This window comes from Populus trichocarpa, chromosome 11 (genome assembly GCF_000002775.5).
Source record: "Populus trichocarpa isolate Nisqually-1 chromosome 11, P.trichocarpa_v4.1, whole genome shotgun sequence".
Taxonomy (NCBI): domain Eukaryota; kingdom Viridiplantae; phylum Streptophyta; class Magnoliopsida; order Malpighiales; family Salicaceae; genus Populus; species Populus trichocarpa.
The window spans coordinates 3,960,424-3,979,972 of NC_037295.2; the positions used below are offsets into that span (position 1 = coordinate 3,960,424).

Consider the following 19,549-nt stretch of genomic DNA (forward strand, 5'->3'; position numbering starts at 1 on the left):
CCAAGGGATCTTCAGTTTTGTCAATGATTTATAACAACACCGGCACTTGAATAATTATAACCATGCCAACAACTATACACAACACTTCTCCAAGAACAAATTGCAATGCACACAACTTGCCAATTGTCATGTCATGAGCATTGAAATTGGTAAACAAAAAAAAGCGAACAAACCAAAGCAATCTATAACCTTTTTTTTTTTTTGAAAAATAGCATGGTTTGCCAAACGAGTTGGAATAATAATACATGTTAAAAAAATACTTGAAAAATAGTATAATTTAAATATAATTACGTGTTAAAATATTGTTTTATATACAACTGTTATTTAAAATAATAATTGCGTCTCAAAATATATTTTTTTCTACACAACCACTATTAAAACAATAGTTGTTTAGTGAATGTTTCGAAACATCTTTATAAAAAATAGTATAATTTGAATATATTTACGTGTTAAAATATTTTTTTATATACAATTGTTGCTTGAAAAAATGATCGTGTCTCAAAATATATTTTTTTCTACACAACCACTATTGAAACAATAGTTATTTAGTTAATGTTTCAAAACATCTTTTTTTTTACAAATTAATTAACCTAAAAAAATAACCAATTTTTTTATAAAGATCTAATGGCTAAAAGATGAGATTCAAGATCAATGGCTAAGAAAGAAATATGAGATAAGGTGACATGACATGAAAGAAGAATGAGGAAAAAGAAAGAAAGAAAGAACGAGTCACTAGGGATACATCGAAACTCTATTTTTGACACACCCGTTACTGTTAGAAAAATCTTGACGAGACAATTTTAACTACTTCTTAGAAGAACACCAAATGAGGTTGCAATTAACTCTAAATTAACCATGAACAAAACCCATAACAAATTACGATCATATTTGATAGTATTTCAAGGTGCAATTATAATTGTTTCATTGAGATCTTTCCAACGATATTAAGTATGTTGAAAACAGAGCTTTGACATGTCCATAATGACCAATTATTTATTGACAATTGAATCTTCATAAAATTTTGGATTGACTTCTTATACTTGTTATTTAAATTAAGAGGGATTTAGTTTTCAAAACTAGCATTATTTATAATAATAATTGTGTTCAACCGCTATTTTTAACACGACAGTTATAATAAAACCGTGCTATTTTTTTAATATTTTTTTAACGTTTATTATTTTTCAAAATTTGTTATTAAATCATGTTAGAATTCTAAAATAACCAATCAATCCAGCACACAATCTCAATTCTCAATGGAAGCACACGATCCCAGCACGCAATTTCAATCCAATCACACGACACAGCAGAAAGTCTATACAATTCCCATATGCTGACATAAAAAAACCCATCTCCTCCCTTTTCATCTCAAATCAAAATCATGAAAAGAACCCCACTTCCCTCGACACATCCAGCAAACTGTAAGGATTTCTGACATAAGCAAGAACCGAAGAAAGGAAGAAACCTTAAAAAAAAAAACCTTACCTTTATCTCTCACTCTCTTTATCAAGGAACACCTGGAATCTCATTCTCCCATTCTTGTCTCTCTTCTTTGTAAAAAAAAAACCCCCTAAAAAGCCGAAATCCAACAAGAAAATAAGAATAAAAAACCTCAAAATCCAACACTAACCCCACTCCTTATCTCTCTTTCTCTAAACAGTCAGTCATACCTGTCGCCTTCAATTGCGACTTTTACACCCATCACTCACGAAATTCATCTCTCTCCCTCTAGTAGTATATATAAAGTTTAGATTTTTATTTTTCAAAATGACTTCTTCTTCTTCTAACAAGGAGACAACGGAGGAGGAGCAGACTGCGCCGGAGATTTCGCCTGCCGAAGGTGGTGGAGGTGCTAGTAGTGGAGGAGTGGGGAAGGCTGATCCTGTCAGTAGTGGTGGTGAGGAAGAGAGTGGTGGTGCTGGTGAGAAAGTCGACGATCCAATGGAGGAGGACTCAGTGAGTCCAGCTACTGTGTTTTGTATTAGGCTGAAACAGCCACGGTCTAATTTGCAGCATAAAATGAGTGTGCCTGAGCTTTGTCGCCAATTTAGGTAAAGTTCTTGATGGATAAAGCAGGGTTTTTAATTCTAATTTGATTGATTTTTGGCTGTTTAGGGTTTGAATTTGTCGTTTTTTAACTGAAATTCGATATGGGTTTGGAGTATTTTTTGGATTGGCTTCTATTAAGTGGAATTTGAGCTTCTTTTAGACTAATGGAGTGATTTGTGTGATAGTTTTGAGGGTTCTTCAAAGTATTTTTGAAATATGACCAAGTTCCTGGTTCTGAAAGTGAATTTTGGATGAATTCTGTTTTTGAATAAAGTTATGCTTTCCAAGTGAATTTTGATGGGATTTGAGTATTTTTTTAGCTCATCGATGGTGCGATTATGGGTTCTTTTATGGTGCGATTATGAGTTCTTTTATGGTTGGGATTGAGTTTCCTTTGCAAAAATTTCAGTGATGTGATTATGTCAAGTTATTTTTTTTTTTTTGAAATGGTGCACCTTTTTTATTCAGTCCTTCAAGAGAATTGTGTTTGTGTGCAGAAGAAGTTGTTTAGTGTCTAAATTTGTTGATTTTAAGTGGAATTCGGTAGAGGTTTACGGTTTTTAGTCGGTTGATTGGAGTGTGGGCTCTTCCTTTTGTGGAAATTGTGTTTTCTCTTCTGCAATTTGAGTTTAGTGTGTTTGTTTTTGGTTATTTTACTTTTCAAAATGTTATGGAATTTGAGTTTCTTATTTGTTTTAATCTCTAGGCATTAATGGTTTTGGCATCTAATCTTTAGATTTCCTGGAGTCCTCGAATTACTAATTTATGCTTTGATTTTGTTGGTTTTGATGCTACCTAGTTTGGTAGTTAGTGTGGGAAGTTGAAGTGAGTTTAGGATGAACAAGAAATGAAGTTTGAGAAAACAGGAGAGAGAAAGAGAGTTTTACAAATGATTAGTGGATGCATACAGGATACAATGAAGTTGATGAAGTGCTGTCAATTAAGAACTATATCATCGAGTTATTCAGTATATGCTAGATGTAAGCTTTCTGTTGGCTGTTGTTAAATATCGACAATCACAATCTTTGCACCTGTATTAGGGTGATTAATCTTTTTATTTCTGCGATGCCTAGTGTGAGTATGGCATTTTATAGCACAGAAAATAAGGCGAACTATTTGCATTGCCACTAAACAATCTGCCACAGGGGGCAAAAGTAGAACAGAAGGTAGTGCAAGAGGAGATCGTAGATTTCACTTGGAGATTTTTTGATGCATCCTTGCTAGTTGCTACCATAGTATATCACTCTTACATTCACTGGCTGTTCTCATCTATTTTAAACTTGAAACCTGATGCCATTACAAGCATCACATACCTGTAGCCAAATGCAGTTGATATGAGAAATCGTGATTGTTAGAATATGATACTCCTAATATAGATATTGAGATTCTAGTAATGGCTGTCTTAAAAGTAAATGAGGTGTTGTTATTTCAAGCATCTTTCCTTGTCCATTAAAATTCTTTTACTGATCTTTGCCAAATTCTTATTTTAACGTTTGTTTTTTCAGTGCTGTTGCTTGGTGTGGCAAGTTGAATGCTATAGCTTGTGCATCAGAAACTTGTGCTAGAATTCCAAGGTCAGTGGATTTTTGCACTTCTAATGTGTTTCAGTCTAATAAGGAGAGCATATGCTTTACATAGTTGCTAATCAGGCTTATAACTTTCAAATGTGCTTGAGAACAAATGTTAAAGCATAACGATGTTTGTTATTGTTTACTATTTAGGGTTCTTCTAATAGGAAAATAAGCTTGTGCCTAGTGTTCATCAATTTATATTTTGATATCATCTTTCACTATATTTTTTTTGTAGCTCCAACGCAAACCCACCGTTCTGGATCCCCATTCATGTTGTTATCCCTGAGAGACCAACTGAATGTGCTGTTTTCAATGTCATAGCAGGTATTTTGAGTCACCTTGCATCTTTTACCTTATCTTCCAATTTTTTAGTTTAAATTAGTTATTATGTATGCAGAAATATGTCTATTATATGTTAGATTTTCCATTGATATATTGGTTCCCTCTTCTATTGGGCTCTAATTTCTTAAATCACGAGTCCCTTGGCAGATTCTCCTCGTGATTCTGTTCAGTTTATTGAATGGTCCCCTACTTCTTACTCTCGTGCATTATTAATTGCTAATTTCCATGGAAGGACAACTATCTGGACTCAGCCTTCTCAAGTAAGCTAACTTGATGGATTTTTGTACCCAAATATATAATAAGAAGATGCCTTGTTCCTCTCACTAATGCTTAACTAAGGTTTTCATGTTTTACTCAACTCAAGAGTTTTGGGCTGGCCCTGCACTGGTTTTTACTCTTTGCTTCTCCGTGTTTATGGCATGCCACTTACTCAGAATTTTAAAAACTTGTCTTGCTTATTTTTTATCTTGTCATACAGGGTCCATCTAATTTGGTACGTGATGCTAGCTGTTGGCAGCGTGAGCATGAATGGCGGCAGGATATCGCAGTTGTTACTAAATGGCTATCCAGTGTCTCTCCAGTATGTGGTTATTATGTTTTCTGTTATCTGATATCTGATTCTGAAATTATCCATGTATTTTGCTTTGCATATGTTAGAGAATAATATAAATCATTTATTGGGACCTCATCTAATAGCTTAAGCTATTAGGTTGAGATGGTTCTTTGACATGGTATCAGAGTCTTGATGACCAAGTGGTCACGGGTTCGAATCTCATCACCCCCATATATTTGATAAAAATTAAACATAAGGTAGTGTGTGCCTGTGTAAGTTTCAAGCCCAATGAGCTTTCACTTGAGGGGGTGTGTTAGAAAATAATATAAATCATATCTTGGGACCTCATCTAACAGCTTAAGCTATTAGGTTGAGATAATTCTTTGACAGCATGCATGTGGTAGTAATTTGGTATTCATCTGTGCTTTTCAGTTTCCTGGTTAATCTATGTTTGTTTTCAAGTTATGTTGGTATTTGGTTATACTTTCATTGTAGTATGACTTCTCTTAAAAAATCAGTACAGGTGGCTTTCGTCAAAGTCTAGTACTCCCACAAGCTCAAAGTCAGCTTTTGAGGAAAAATTTCTTTCACAGCATTCTCAAACTTCAGGTTTGTTTGCTTGATTTCTCTTTGTAAGCATTTTTAGAAGCTCATGTGGGAACTTTAGGACCGGTTCTATTTTTAACAAGTAATGTGTGAAATTGGGGCTATGCCTTTTGACTAGCAACTTTACATCCAATGAGTTGGATTATTTTGCTGTTGCTTTGAGAAAAACAGGTCAGATTTTTTTGAATAGCTGTAAATTTAGAATAGTAATTTGGCTGCAGTTTCTGCAATGCTTTTATTCATAATTACATCCATGGCTAACTACTGTATCGTGAATGCTTTTAGAACGATGCAACGAATGACAAGCATACAAACTTTTAAAGTGAGAAATTTTAATATCTGCCATTTTTTTTATTCGAATGAACTAGTGCTTTTGACAACCTTTAGATGGCTGCTGCTAATGCTAAGTATTGCAAAAATGGTGATGATACTTTTGGTCATCTGTTCTTTCCACTATTGAAAAACTTCCACCTGACTGATGTAACAGCATCAAGACCATCACTGACGTGCTTTCTCAATTTCTTACAGCTCGATGGCCAAATTTCCTTTGTGTTTGCTCTGTTTTCTCATCGGGTTCTGTTCAACTTCATTGGTCCCCTAGCCAGAATAATACATCACCAAAGTGGTTTTGCACGAGCAAAGGACTCTTGGGTGCTGGCCCTAGTGGGATTATGGCTGCTGATGCTATTATAACAGACAGTGGCGCAATGCATGTTGCAGGTGTTCCAATTGTCAATCCTTCAACTGTTGTTGTTTGGGAGGTTACTCCTGGCCCTGGAAATGGATTTCAAGCAACTCCAATGGCAAGTGTTGGCAATGGGGTCCCACCTTCAGTTAAGCCACCCAATTGGTCAGGTTTTGCTCCTCTGGCTGCATATTTATTCAACTGGCAAGAGCATCTGATGTCTGAAGTAAAGCAAGGGAAAAAGCAGACGGATGAAGATTTCACAGACACCATCACACTTCATTGTTCACCAGTTTCAAATTTTTCTGCATATGTGAGTCCTGAGGCCGCAGCTCAATCTGCAGCAACTACTACTTGGGGTTCTGGAGTCAGTGCTGTTGCTTTTGATCCAACTCGTGGTGGCTCCGTGATTGCAGTTGTTATAGTTGAGGGTACCTATCAGTATTCTGACTTGCAGTTTTAGTTTTTGCCAGTTCCATGTTTTTCCATAACAAATCCTCTTTTAGCGTGTGTATGCGTGTTTGTGTGTGTTTATATGATTGGTGTGATTATGCTTGTGCAACAGTTTCCTGGGCTCTCTTTCTTCCTCCACTTAAATTTATCGTTGTACTAATAGAGAGATGCGAGGCCTAACTTTCATGTTTGAGTCAGTTGAAAGAGATGTGAGGCCTAACTTTCATGTTTGAGTCAGTTGAATATCCCTTTATCTGCCTACAGTTATCTGGATTCCATATGTCAATAACTGATTTTACACACGCAGGACAGTATATGTCCCCTTATGATCCAGATGAGGGTCCTTTAATCACAGGATGGAGGGTGCAACGCTGGGAATCATCTGTTCAACCTGTAGTTCTTCATCCAATATTTGGAAATCCAACTTCTGGTTTTGGTGGGCAGGCACCCATGCAAACTGTATGGGTGTCCAAAGTGGATACAAGCATACCTCCAACAAATGATTTCAAAAATTACCAACCAGCTGCTGCAGGACCAATCTCTGATGTAAGAAAGACATCTGATTCTGGTGCTGAGAAGACAAAGAGAGTCATCTTTGATCCCTCTGATCTGCCCAGTGATGTTAGAACACTTGCTCGAATTGTTTATTCTGCTCATGGTGGTGAGATTGCTGTTGCTTTTCTTGGGGGTGGAGTTCACATTTTCTCTGGGACAAACTTCACATTAGTTGACAACCACCAGATTAATGTTGGATCTACAATTGCTGCTCCTGCCTTCTCTTCCACAAGCTGCTGCTCAGCTTCAGTTTGGCACGACACTAGTAAGGATCACACTGTATTGAAGATAATTCGTGTTCTTCCTCCTGCTGTTCCAAGCAGTCAGGTGAAGGCTAACTCAGCAATCTGGGAACGTGCTATTGCTGAGAGGTATGTGGCAAGAGTCATTTGTTGGGAAATACTTTGGAAGTCCGCATATTAGTGGTTATGGACATTTCCTTTGGCTAAAAATTAGATGAAGGTTCAATTTGCAGATAATCTCAACACTCTACATGGTCATACTGATATTGAGTTTTGCCAGAGCAGGTTTTGGTGGAGCCTTTTGGTTGGAGTTGATTGGTGGGATGCTGTTGGCTGTACACAGAGCGCCGCTGAGGATGGCATTGGTAAGAATAATTAGATTCTCTGGTATTATTGTGGTTTATGAAAAAGAAAATATATTGATGAACAATGTCTTTTCAAGGATTCCTATTTAAGATTTCCTTGCAAATAACACAAATCCTTGGGTGACATCTTCTGCTGATCTGGTTCTTTGTTTCCTTTCAGTTTCACTTAACAGTGTGATTGCTGTCTTGGATGCGGATTTTCATTCTCTTCCCACTTCACAGCACAGACAGCAGTATGGTCCTGTATGTTTTTCTGCACTATTGCCATTGCACCACTATTTCTTTTAAGATAATCTATGATTATGATAATTAGAATGACAATATTGAACAAAGACATCTATTATTTTTATAATTGCAGTAATTTCCCATGTCAAAATCTTTTTGTTATTTGTTTGGAAATAGTCTGCCATGGTGGTCTTTATTTTCCTTTTCCTTTTCTTTTTCAAAATCAATTATAATTTCTAGAGTGAGCAAGGGCATCTAGAATAATTGACTTGTAGAATAGTTGACGTGGACTGGATGTAGAATGGGTTGTGGAAATTGAGGTGGTTAGAAACTTAGAAATTTACTGTGCCCTCCGTGGATCCTCAAGTTAGAGTTCTTGAAACCAGAAAAAAAGAGGAATATGCAAAGCTGCAAATATGAAAATTACATTTAGCGATCATCTGCTTCTAGCCAAATAAACTATGTTCTTACAGAAGGTGTGGCATGTAACATGTGTTATGAGCACACAGTTTATTGTGGCACATTATAACCCAAAAATGCCACGCAAGACATGAATCACAATCAAATAAGGAAACAAGATACACTAACATGCCTTAATTCTGATTTCTCTTAATTAACCGATTGCACAGGTACCTTTTCCTTTTCCTTTAAGTTTGTTGTGACAATTCAAAGCACATGTGACTACCTGTCCCAGGTTCTAGAATGCCCTGATTGGGTAAGGTAAACTTGTTTTTTTAATGATGCAGAGTCTGGACAGAATAAAATGTAGACTGCTGGAAGGTACAAATGCTCAGGAGGTTAGGGCAATGGTTCTTGACATGCAAGCTAGGTTGCTGCTTGATATGTTGGGCAGAGGCATTGAGTCAGCGTTGATAAATCCTTCAGCATTAGTATCTGAACCATGGCAGGCTTCTGGTGAGACATTATCTGGCATCGACCCCGAAGCAATGACAGTTGAGCCAAACCTTGTTCCGAGTATTCAGGTATGCTTTTATCTCTTTATTGTCTCATGTTAAATTTTGGTTCCTGTTGAAGTTGTGAGTGTAGTACTGAAGATCTACTGATACCCCCAATATGAGGCTTCATCAAGATCTGATTGCCTGCGATGTGGTGCTTATATTTCTACATGCTAATGATAAACCTGATATTTTCAATGTGTTAATGATGGTTGCATTGCTTGGGCCATACACTGGCTTTTTATGGCCTACAATCTGATTCCTGAACCAGCAATATATTTGTCACCTTCTAGGCTTGCCAGTCTGCTGTATCCAAGCACTCAGATTGTGCTTGTTGAATATTTCCCTGCCTCCAGTCAGCTCAAACATCTGTCCTATGTTGATGCAGGTTTACTGATTTGATGATTTTCACTAACCATGAGAATTTCATGCAGGCTTATGTTGATGCAGTTCTTGATCTAGCTTCACATTTTATCACACGTCTACGGCGTTATGCAAGTTTCTGTCGCACACTGGCTAGTCATGCTGTTACAGCAGGCACAGGCAGTAACCGCAATATGGTGACTAGTCCTACTCAAAGTTCAGCATCTCCTGCGCCAAGTCAGGGTCAGTATGCAGTGTCTAGTGTTCTGATACATAAAGGGGAGACCTTTATTCAATAATTTGTGCTTACTAAAGTTATGCGGTGTTGACTTCAAAAGCTGGTGAAGTGCCTGCAATTTGATCTTTACTGATTAAGAGGTTACTGCCACAGTTGCTGGGGAAATGTCTCCAGAAGATCTTGTATATTTCTTCTCTCTTCTGCTCTCTCTGGGTTATTGTGATCAACACTCTGTTTTTTATTACATTTTCTCCAGGCGGTCAAAGTGGCTCTACAAGTTCCACTGGAAGCACTCAGATGCAAGCTTGGGTTCAAGGTGCCATTGCTAAGATTAGTAGCACGACTGATGGAGTGACCGGTTCAACTCCGAATCCCATAAGTGGTCCATCTTCCGTTATGCCGATAAGCATTAACACTGGAACTTTTCCTGGAACACCAGCAGTTAGGCTCATTGGTGACTGCCATTTCCTCCGCAGATTATGCCAGCTCCTGCTTTTCTGTTTTTTCTTTCGCCGAACTCAACTACCTCGCTTTGCCGGAAGTGCACAGAGAAATTCAACTGATACAAATGTGCAAAAACCTCAGTCTGGTGCTCCTGGCAAAGTGGAGGAGATCAACACTGTTACTTCAAAGCCAGCACCAGCTATGGTCAGGTCGGATGAAGGTCAGACAGCTCGAGGTGGTCAAGTAATGCCTGGAGCTAAACCAGTCGAAGATGGACCTGCTGGTAGGCACAGAGTAGGCAGTGGCAATGCCGGCCAAGGATACAGTTTTGAAGAGGTACATACTGGTGCTCTTTAATTCCTTCTAGGCTTTACATGTTATGAACAATCTTCATTAGATTTTTGGTTGCCTGTCTGGCTAAATATATTCTTTCTGGTGTACGAATGGAGAAAAAGCTGCTTAACTTCCATGACAATCACTGTCTTTGGGCATCCAAAAAGTTTCTGATAATTCTATTGGTTAAGGAATTAATTAATCAATCAGCAGAGGTGCCCTCGCGCCCTAGATTCAGATAAAGGCTCATTCATTGCCTCGTGCAGGTGAAGGTCCTTTTCCGCATTCTCATGGATCTTTGTCGGCGAACAGCAACTCTGGCACACCCATTGCCAGTTTCTCAAGTAGGAAGCAGCAATATCCAGGTGCGGTTGCATTATATTGATGGCAATTATACAGTATTGCCAGAGGTTGTAGAAGCATCTCTTGGCCCACATATGCAGGTATCCATGCTTATGATTTAATCTTGTAAATGACCCTAAGGAGGTTTCAAAGTAATTTTTTTTCCTCTTTCATAGGGATAAACCTCCCCATGCTTTTATTTCTTCCCTTTCTTGACAAAACGACTGTTTTGTTGACTTTATGTTAAATTTTGTTATGAAATCCACAGAACATGCCACGGCCTAGAGGTGCAGATGCTGCTGGTCTGTTACTACGAGAGTTAGAACTCCACCCTCCATCTGAAGAGTGGCACAGGCGCAATATGTTTGGTGGACCCTGGTCTGATGCTGAGGATATGGGTTCAGATGATACTCTGAAGCTTAACTCAGATCCACTTGATTTCAGCTCACTCGAAAACTGTGATGTTTATTACAGTGCTCATGGCTTATGGCCAAGGAAGCGCAGACTGTCTGAAAGAGATGCAGCTTTTGGCTTGAACACTTCTGTTGGCCTGGGAGCTTATCTTGGCATAATGGGATCTCGAAGAGATGTTGTTACTGCGATGTGGAAGACTGGTCTTGAAGGTGTTTGGTACAAGGTCTCTCTCCATTTTTCTCCTCTCTCTCTGATTTGAATTTTTCTGCTATTCAGCCTTCTTGTTCTGTAGGATCACTGAATTCAAAAGAAAATCCAATTTTATGTCATTGGTAGGTTTTATGTCCGGTGTCTCAAAGAAGGTACTCAACACAATTAAGCCTTGAAGTGAATTTAGTTGTGGCAAGCTATGAGAATTTATTCCCCTGTTCTGCCCTATTTACTGCCATATCCACAATGTGCTTAAAACCCAATTTCTTTTAATACCTACTTAGCTGTACCCTAATCCTGTTCGGTGCACCCAAGAGTGTTCATAGTACATGGATAGTCCCACCAAGGAATTCCTCGAGTTATGAATCTCTTTCTTTGGTAAGCATGAAGTGGAAGACATCTAGTTGGCCGTAAATGCATCGTGCAATTTAATTCCTGTCCAAGTGCATCTTGTGTTAAGGAAACCAACAATCATCCCTCTGCATCATCTTTTTTTCTTATCTTTAATGATGTATCATTATTGGACATGCATAATCCGTAAATCCACTCTAATATGGATGTTTCTTTAGAGGTTGTGGTATTAATGACATCATTGGAGATATATGATGGTGTTGAATTGATATCGGCAGCTGAAAAATGCTCATAGATAATCCGTGAGAGGTACTCCCCAACTCACATAAAAGTAGGACCCACCATGATAATCACTCGCGGTTCCCACTTTAATGTGAGTGAAGGACTAGTACTCTTGTATCTCTTCTTGGACATGGGAATGAATAGTTAAGAGGTGATCATTAGGTTTTTGTTTTTGAGGTTCATAAGATAGGAATGATCTGACATTCTTTTCAATTTAATTCTGGTTCTATGGAATGAAACATACGAACTGTTTAGCTTATGACAAGGTATCTTTCCCTTGCATAATATGTTCCTACCTGAGATAGCATACTTTATCCATACTCTTTTTTATTTCTTTTACCATATCACCAATCTTATGTTTATTTTGTTGCCAATTCCATTCCTTGCTCTGCACGTGTTTCTATGTAACATCATTGCTATTAATGCAGTGTATAAGATGTTTGCGGCAGACTTCAGCATTTGCTTCCACAGGTGCTGCGGCAAACCCACCTAACCAAAATGAAAGAGAGGCTTGGTGGATCAGCCGTTGGGCTTACGGCTGTCCGATGTGTGGGGGTACATGGGTTCGAGTTGTATAGACAAGACTGCGATTACAAATGTTAACCAGATGCGCCTCTTTCTATTTCTTGACAATCAATTCAAGGCTGTGCGTGCATAACTTAGCTGATTCTTGACTGCTAAGCAGAAGATGATGCAGACTTGGGGCATTTGCAGGTTAAAAAATAAAACCCTTTTGATAGTAAATGATGTATTTCTTTTTCTGAGTTGCTGGTTGGAGCTTGGAAGTAAAAAAGAGGACCGTAGCCCTACAAGATTGGAAATTCAACCGTGATCCAAGATGGGAGGCAAAACTACTTCGCATACTTCCTCTGCATCAGCTATCTGGTGTTTATTTTAAGGTATTCAGCTCGACTGCAATATTTTTGGAAGGATGCATGGGAAGGCTTCGGGGTATGTTGCAGGACAGCTCCATTAGTGATGGTTCCCAGTATTTCCATAACATTTGCTTAATAATGAAATACAAGTAGAGATAATGAACAATTGATCAGGATAGGGATTTTTACTTGTAAATACAACAGATCCAGGTTTACTAGGTACAACGTTAATCATTTAGTTTGGATCCCATGGTTTCAAGTAAATTATTTTAACAGAACAAAAGTTGTCTTTGATCTTGCCTTATTGTTAATGTAAAAGAAGTATGTATGGAACAGCTGAAAGCTTATAAACCGTAGCATTTTGAATTAATTATCAAATATTTTTACAATTTTATCTACTCTTAGTTGAATTTAAATGGATGATAAGTACACGAACTTTTATTAAATAGTTTTCAAATTATTTGGATATTGTATTGGGACAGAAAAGATAGATTTTATTGTTTTTACTTTTGTTTTACATATCTTAATAGGATAAGTTTGCAATTAAAAGTTTTTTATATGAATATTTTAGAAATAAAAAATATTATATATGAAATGTCTTTTTATATACCTTATATTTCTAAATTATACCAAGATAAATTTATTTTTATGTATATTTATTTAACTAAATATATTTATGTTTACATTATCTTCGTCTCAATATCTAATTACATTTGTATCCACATTGTCTTATGACGTCATTTTAGAAATGAAACGACACCGTATAAGCAAATCAATTTCATTCCGGTGTCTTCTACAACTTCTCCTTCCCTCCCTCCCTCCTCCCTGTGCTTGCTTGCTGTTCTTCTATTCTTCTTCTCTCCTCCTCATTGGCAAAATTTCAAACAAAACTCTCAAATAATAATTCAACAAGAACAAAATCACGAGGAGCACACCTCCAGCAACTCAATCACTAGCCTTTCGTGCTATGCGATTATGTCAACCTTCATTCCTCGTCGACACCGCTCTTCTTCTTGACCCCTCCGATCTCATCGTCGGTGAAGAAATCTTCGAAGACCCTGTTTTCTCCACTCACCTCCCTCTACTCATCAACTCCCACCTCTCCGTCTCGTCCGATCTCACTTACCGCTCTCGATTCCTCCTCCATTATTCCTTCGATTCCTTCGGTCTCTCTGGCCTCCTCGTCCTCCCTCAGTCTTTCGGGTCCCACTCCTCCCCCCTTTCTCTAAAATTTCTCCTTTTCTCTTTGCTAGAACTATCCTTTTTTATTTTTTATTTTTTATTTTTTTGGGCGTATGGCTATTTATTTGGGAAAGACGGGTTGCAGTTACATTAACATTAATAAAAGTTATAATGTTGAAGTTAGAGACGATATAATTAAGGTTAGTCAATCTCTTAATTACTATACTGTGATTTTGAGAGAAAGGATTTTACTATTACATACCTCAAAAGCACCGGTCGAATCGATTCGAGCCAGTGGTCGTTATGATTTTATTGTTGAACATGATGTGAAAGAACTCGGAGCTCATATGTGAATTTTTCTTTTTAATCTAATGCGCGCGCGTGATGCACATACAGTGGTTTTGTTGTTTGATGGTAGTGTGTGGTGTTGTGATCTGTAGGTTGGTTTGTACTGCATTGTATAGTGATGGTAATGGTGAAAGGAAGTATCTTCCGCAGTTATTCAAGTTTATTGTTGCTAATTCGCTTTCACGTAGGACTAAGGTATGTTTCTTGTACAGAGAATGTGTGAACAGTGTCATTAAATTTAAATGATTGCGTGTGGTTAGTGCTAGAGGCAGTGTTGCTTTGCTGCTTTGTGTTGTCAGAAACTTCCGGGTATGTTTCGGTTGATTGTTTTTGGATTTTTATTTTAATATTTGTTTTTGTGCTGTTATTTCTTTGGCAGGTCCGCGTTTTCAAGGTAATGTTCAGCTTTTTTCTACTGTAAGTGAAGATCCTGTCTAGATAAACATGTGATGCTTTTAGATTTTGTGAATGAATATAGGAGTAAATGAAATGAACACAAACACGTTACCAGTTTCAGTATTACAAGTTCTTTCTTGAATGTGCAACAACGAATAAAATTTTAGTTCTCTCTTTCTTGTTGTTGAAATAACGAATGTCTAACGTGGGGGCTAGTACGTGGATGATGCAAGTTTTATTTACGTAGCTCTGATGAAAGAGAGCTGTGTTAAGTGCCAACATGGTCTTAGACATGTTAATCCTGGATAGGTGCAAGCTAAAATTAGCTTCATTGTAATGTGAAGACCCTTTATGCAATAGTATATTTTTACTTGAAACTGTTCAGTTATTCTACTTTTGACTTTTGAGTCTTGACCTAAGGTCAATGTACTAGTGTGGTATCGATTTGTATGGTTTATTCAGCTCGACTGAGCTCACTAGTCTTTCTTGTTTAACAATTCTATAATTAATAATGATTCTTCTAAGTTTTTCTAAATGCTTTCTAAATTATGTTGGCATAATTTAGATATATTGTATCTACAATGACCAAGTTTTATAATAAGGGGTGTTTGTGTATTTTTCACATTTTGTTTATCCTTCCTATAAATGCTGCTTCTTGTATCTCAGGAAACTACATACTTGGAGGCATGCATTGAGAGTCACACAAATACAAATCTTTATATGGACCAAGTTGAGTTTGAGCCTGCTCCAAATTGGATGCAAAAATTCTAAAAGCTGATAAACAAAAATCTGAGGATGATTCTCCATCCATGTGTGTAACAGATGTATCATTTGGGATATCTTTCCTCAACTTAACAAATTGTATGCTTCATTTCATTTTCATTGCACGTAATTGAATTTTCTCATGAGCTTTCAGAATCTTGAGCGATACTGATGTTGTCAAACCTTTAATCTTTTCTACCATTGATCATATGCTGCTGACAGGGAAATATTCAAGCCACCTGTCCTTGTTACATCTGATGGAGGAATTCACATCTATCTTTACCCATTGTCATTGTCTTCGCATGGTTCACACACAGCAATGTTCTTGGTAAGTTTTGGATAACATGGCGCACAAATTTAGGTGAACCCAGTTGCTTACAGATACAGCAAATACTTGGCACTGTGAGTGTGTTGCTATGGTAGTGAAAAAAATAAGGAAGCTTCATTTCCATGTTGACATGCCATCACTTACTGAAAGGAACGTTTGTCTAGAATTTCATTTATTTTAATATTTTGTTATACCCTGCATCTTATCTGTTCTCTTGCTGTATTAATTTACTCATACATCATGATATGGTTGTCCATGGAAGCATGTTAAAATTGGTGGCATGACTCTGCTTTGGCTTTCCTTTTTGTGTTGCTTATGTTATGAACCTTAGGTTAGCAAATAGTCAATTTAGTTTGCACAGAACATTCTCAAGAACTGCTGCACCACATAATCAATCTGCACTATAGCTTTTTATATAATTTTATTGGTGAGTGCAAATATTTCTTCCAGTTAACGGTTCATGAGCTAAATAGAGTAGGATGAAAATAGAATTGTTGCAATTCAATATAAAACTTGCAGCCAAATTGCCACCAATGCTGCTTTTAGGATTCTATTCAGATATTATGCGCATTCATGGACATTTTCCTTGTGTCTACCCGTGTATAGGACACATGTATAGATATATTGCTTCATAATTGTAATTAGCATCTGGGAATTTTCTTCTGCAGCCCACCATGCCTTAGGAGATTGAGTTGCATGTTGTGGAGGTTCCATCTGTCATCAACTTGGATAGACCATTTTTGGTGATTCCAGTTCTATTTTTGGTATTTTAATAAGTAATTTAGTGGCAGATAGAATTCATCCTTTTTGTCATGCATTTTCAAGTTCACCATATAATTTCCTTTACCAAATTTCATTTTCCAAATGTTGCTTTTTATGAACTTTTTGACAGTTTGAATTGTTCTCAAATGAAACTCACCTATGAAGTATTGCTGTTTGTCATGACAACTTGTCATTGAATCATCATGAGATATTTATAGGTTTGAGCCCGTGACCTCAACTTAGTAGCGCAGCTGAACTATGTATTTTGTTACTTAGTGCAAGCAAACAGCAGCTCGCTCTATTTGTGTTTGTTTTCTGAATTAAGGGTGTGGGTTAGGATATAGGATAAATTGCATGATCTGAGTTGATGAAATATTCTAGGAACTCATATAGTTGTAAAGGATCTTCTATGTTATGATTATTGATTTTTTTAAATATACAAGAGTCCTGGTTTTTTTTTTTGGACTGATTTGTGGTATGACCCCTGATCTTAGGAATTATCCCAGCTGGAAGCATTTGGACATTTTCACGTGGTATATAGAATAATTGTGATCTGTAAATTGTACACTGATTTAGTTTCTGGTGCTGGATGTCTCTTTTTTGCAAGTAAATTTATTTTGTTTATTCTGCATGTCTTTGTGCAAGGAACCTTTACAGTGCATTATTTTAATGACAGTTCGCTCAAAAAAGAATTCACATTCTTCTTGCTGCTTTCACTTCTGCAGAACCTCATTGCTACTAAGGTTGGAGTTTAGAAAATAACAGGCATTACAGTATTTGACAAATCAGAGAAGAAAATTTACAACCCACTGCCTGATTTAGGGGTTAGCTATGTACGGCAGGTGCAGTGTTTTTAGTGACCATTAGCATTTTGAATACCATATTCTGATGTTCCTTAATTTTGTTTTGCTTGATGCTCTAAATATGCGGCTCAATGGATGGTTATTCATTTCAAACAGTCAATTTGGCAAAAATTACCAAAGAGTTCTATTAGGTTAAATTGAATCGTTGGTCATCTTTAGTCCTATCCAGATTTGGGAATCACTGCATGTGTATTGCTGCCTTTATTATATATCGAAATGCATTTGTTAGCATCTTCTAATGAGATTTTGTTTTTCCAATTAAGTAATTTCTATCCTTGGCAAATCATGTGCATGTAAAACGTTGAATATGAGATCTGAATCTAGCTTTAGATTATTTATCTTGTTCAACTAGTCACCTCCAGTTCATCATATGTGGACAGTTCAGGTTTAATGCATGATCTAATTGCTGCTATTATGAATCCTTGCGTACTCGTAGGATCTCTCACTTGTAGCAGATATTCGTAGACATGAATCCTTATCTGTTTTCTGTGCCGTGAGCAGTCCATGGAGCAAAATGTGTTAATATATGATCCTACGAGCATTCATCAATTTATACAGAAAGCCCTTGTTCAACTATCCTCGTGGACTATTTTTTGTCCCACCTTGCAGCTGCTTCAATGACTTGCTGCTGTGCTTCACTACTAATCTCTCCATTCCCAGGAGCAAGGCCAGATGGATTCCTGTAAGATGATTCCAGGATTGGGGAGAGTGCTGATGTATAAAACATCATTCGCAAGCATTTACTGTGATAAGAAGAATTCAGCCATGGCGTTTTTCAGTTGAGATACTGAACTCATTTTATCTTGATTCATGAAACTCTACCTGTATCACGAAAGCTAGTTAGGCTTTCGAATCAGTGAATCTAATGATTTTAGATTGGATCCTTGGCATTCATTAATTATCTGCTTCCAGTACAAGACCCACTATGCACGAATTGTAACCTAGGTAGGCATCACGATGCCGAGGCCATCAAAGACAGAATGTTTAATCTTTACCTTACCATCTCTGCTAGGCATGAAATAAGTGAAGATTGCTTCTGGATAGATTTAAGATTTGATTATAATGTTTGCATGAGAGAAAAAGTTGAGAAACACAGGACGTGGGTAATATAAACATGAAAACTGAAAATACAAAATGCAACAAAGCTTTAAAGGATTGCCAGGGGGGAGATTCATCGGCCGCTAAATTTCTCAATAAAAGCCGATGATGGAAGCAAATCTAGGATAAGAAACATGTACAGGAAGCTGGAAACAAGAAAACTGAGAATTCAAAATCAATCTAAAAATCACTGCAGTCTTTGATTAGTTAGGCTGTTGAACCTCCCAAAGCCCAGTTGGCTTCACTTCCCACGCGAGGCATGCTGCTAATCCTAGAGTGAACATCAACCTTGAAGTTAGCCCCGCACATTGCTCCCTCACTGTCAATCCTCGGCATTGCTTTCATTTTGCTGCTTGGATGCTCAAAGCTCATCAAGCCCTGTTCACTGTGGAACATGCACCCTGATGGAAATGGAGCAAATGATTTCGCACAGCTTCCTTTTATCACCTCCAAGTCGTCAGAAATCACCACTGACCCGTCAGCTGCAATACCCCAGAATAGCCCAACACCTTCATTTTCACCCTGCATTACAAATGCTTGCAAAATTATTTCCCATTTTCCACAGTCATTAAACATAATTTCGTCCATTCTTTAAGAGTTTCTAGAGTGGCTTAAGCTTACCAGTGCAGCAAACACCTGTCCAGCCTTGGTATCGTAGACCACAAATCCAAACCTGCCATCCAGATCCTGAAGAACCTTGTGAGCTGGATATGGGCCACGGTCACGGAGGGTACGATATGCTTCAATGATAAACATAGCCTCGTTGGTGCACTTTGATAGCCCATACTGTTTATTGAGACTGCAGAGGTTGTTCAGGCTCCCCAAGAAAATGCAGTATATGCCATCCAATCCACAGAGCAGCCTGCAAATCCGTCATGTTCAAGATCAGTTCACGGGCTACATTAAACTAGACAAAAACAAAGAGTGAAGACTGAAGATCAGATCGAGATGTAATAATTTACCTTTGGTGTCTGGGGTAAGAATTTCCTGGTTGAATATAAGCAAGCAGTGCAGCATCTCCAAAGCTCAGTGAGAAAGCATTAGGAGGATTAGCAGAGACAAAATCCTTCACAATCTCCTCAGGAAGCTTTGGTTTTCTCGACGAACATAAGGAAGCTGGGCTGTACAGCTCCTGGGGTGGATTCACTAACCCTTTGTTGAATATTGCCAACATCTCTCTCTTTCTAGGTACCCTTAAATGCTAAAAAAAACCCAGAAATCTTTTTAATCAATGAGATTGAAAGCAGAAAAATAACAATGATGGGAATCTCAAGAGGATACTAATGGTGGAAAATGAGTGAGGCTTGCTTCTCTATATATAGTGCTAGGGGAGTGATGTGTGGCATAGCGTGGCAACAT

At 37.6% G+C, this 19,549-nt stretch overlaps 2 protein-coding genes and 1 non-coding gene across 5 annotated transcripts; 2 read left to right on the plus strand and 1 right to left on the minus strand.

The window, feature by feature from the left end:
• Window positions 1-1,334: 1,334 nt before the first annotated feature.
• LOC18102996 (mediator of RNA polymerase II transcription subunit 16) lies at window positions 1,335-12,843 on the plus strand. 3 transcript variants are annotated; one of them, XM_024580983.2, is made up of 17 exons: window positions 1,899-2,048; window positions 2,846-3,026; window positions 3,552-3,620; window positions 3,853-3,941; window positions 4,107-4,219; window positions 4,438-4,539; window positions 5,036-5,121; window positions 5,647-6,234; window positions 6,564-7,182; window positions 7,339-7,418; window positions 7,579-7,661; window positions 8,390-8,626; window positions 9,034-9,205; window positions 9,457-9,980; window positions 10,244-10,420; window positions 10,588-10,956; window positions 12,005-12,843. In XM_024580983.2, exons 5-17 carry the CDS (start codon window positions 4,185-4,187, stop codon window positions 12,152-12,154), a joined length of 3,222 nt encoding a protein of 1,073 aa, XP_024436751.1. In that variant the 5' UTR covers window positions 1,899-2,048; window positions 2,846-3,026; window positions 3,552-3,620; window positions 3,853-3,941; window positions 4,107-4,184; the 3' UTR covers window positions 12,155-12,843. The 3 variants fall into 3 exon arrangements, with proteins under 3 accessions (XP_024436749.1, XP_024436751.1, XP_052301215.1); XM_024580981.2 differs by lacking the exon at window positions 2,846-3,026 and having other exon boundaries at window positions 1,335-2,048; window positions 5,031-5,121; XM_052445255.1 differs by lacking the exons at window positions 2,846-3,026; window positions 4,107-4,219 and having other exon boundaries at window positions 1,968-2,048.
• Window positions 12,844-13,843: 1,000 nt separating this feature from the next.
• On the plus strand, window positions 13,844-15,562 carry LOC18102997 (uncharacterized). Its single transcript, XR_008056807.1, has 4 exons — window positions 13,844-14,176; window positions 14,361-14,375; window positions 15,044-15,188; window positions 15,362-15,562. It is a non-coding gene; the product is annotated as an uncharacterized LOC18102997 (transcript).
• A 2,613-nt stretch (window positions 15,563-18,175) lies between these two features.
• On the minus strand, window positions 18,176-19,490 carry LOC18102998 (stem-specific protein TSJT1). The gene is made up of 3 exons (XM_006377268.3): window positions 19,153-19,490; window positions 18,812-19,052; window positions 18,176-18,712 (listed from the first exon to the last, which is right to left on the minus strand). Exons 1-3 carry the CDS (start codon window positions 19,362-19,364, stop codon window positions 18,398-18,400), a joined length of 768 nt encoding a protein of 255 aa, XP_006377330.3. The 5' UTR covers window positions 19,365-19,490; the 3' UTR covers window positions 18,176-18,397.
• Between the last annotated feature and the right edge of the window lie 59 nt (window positions 19,491-19,549).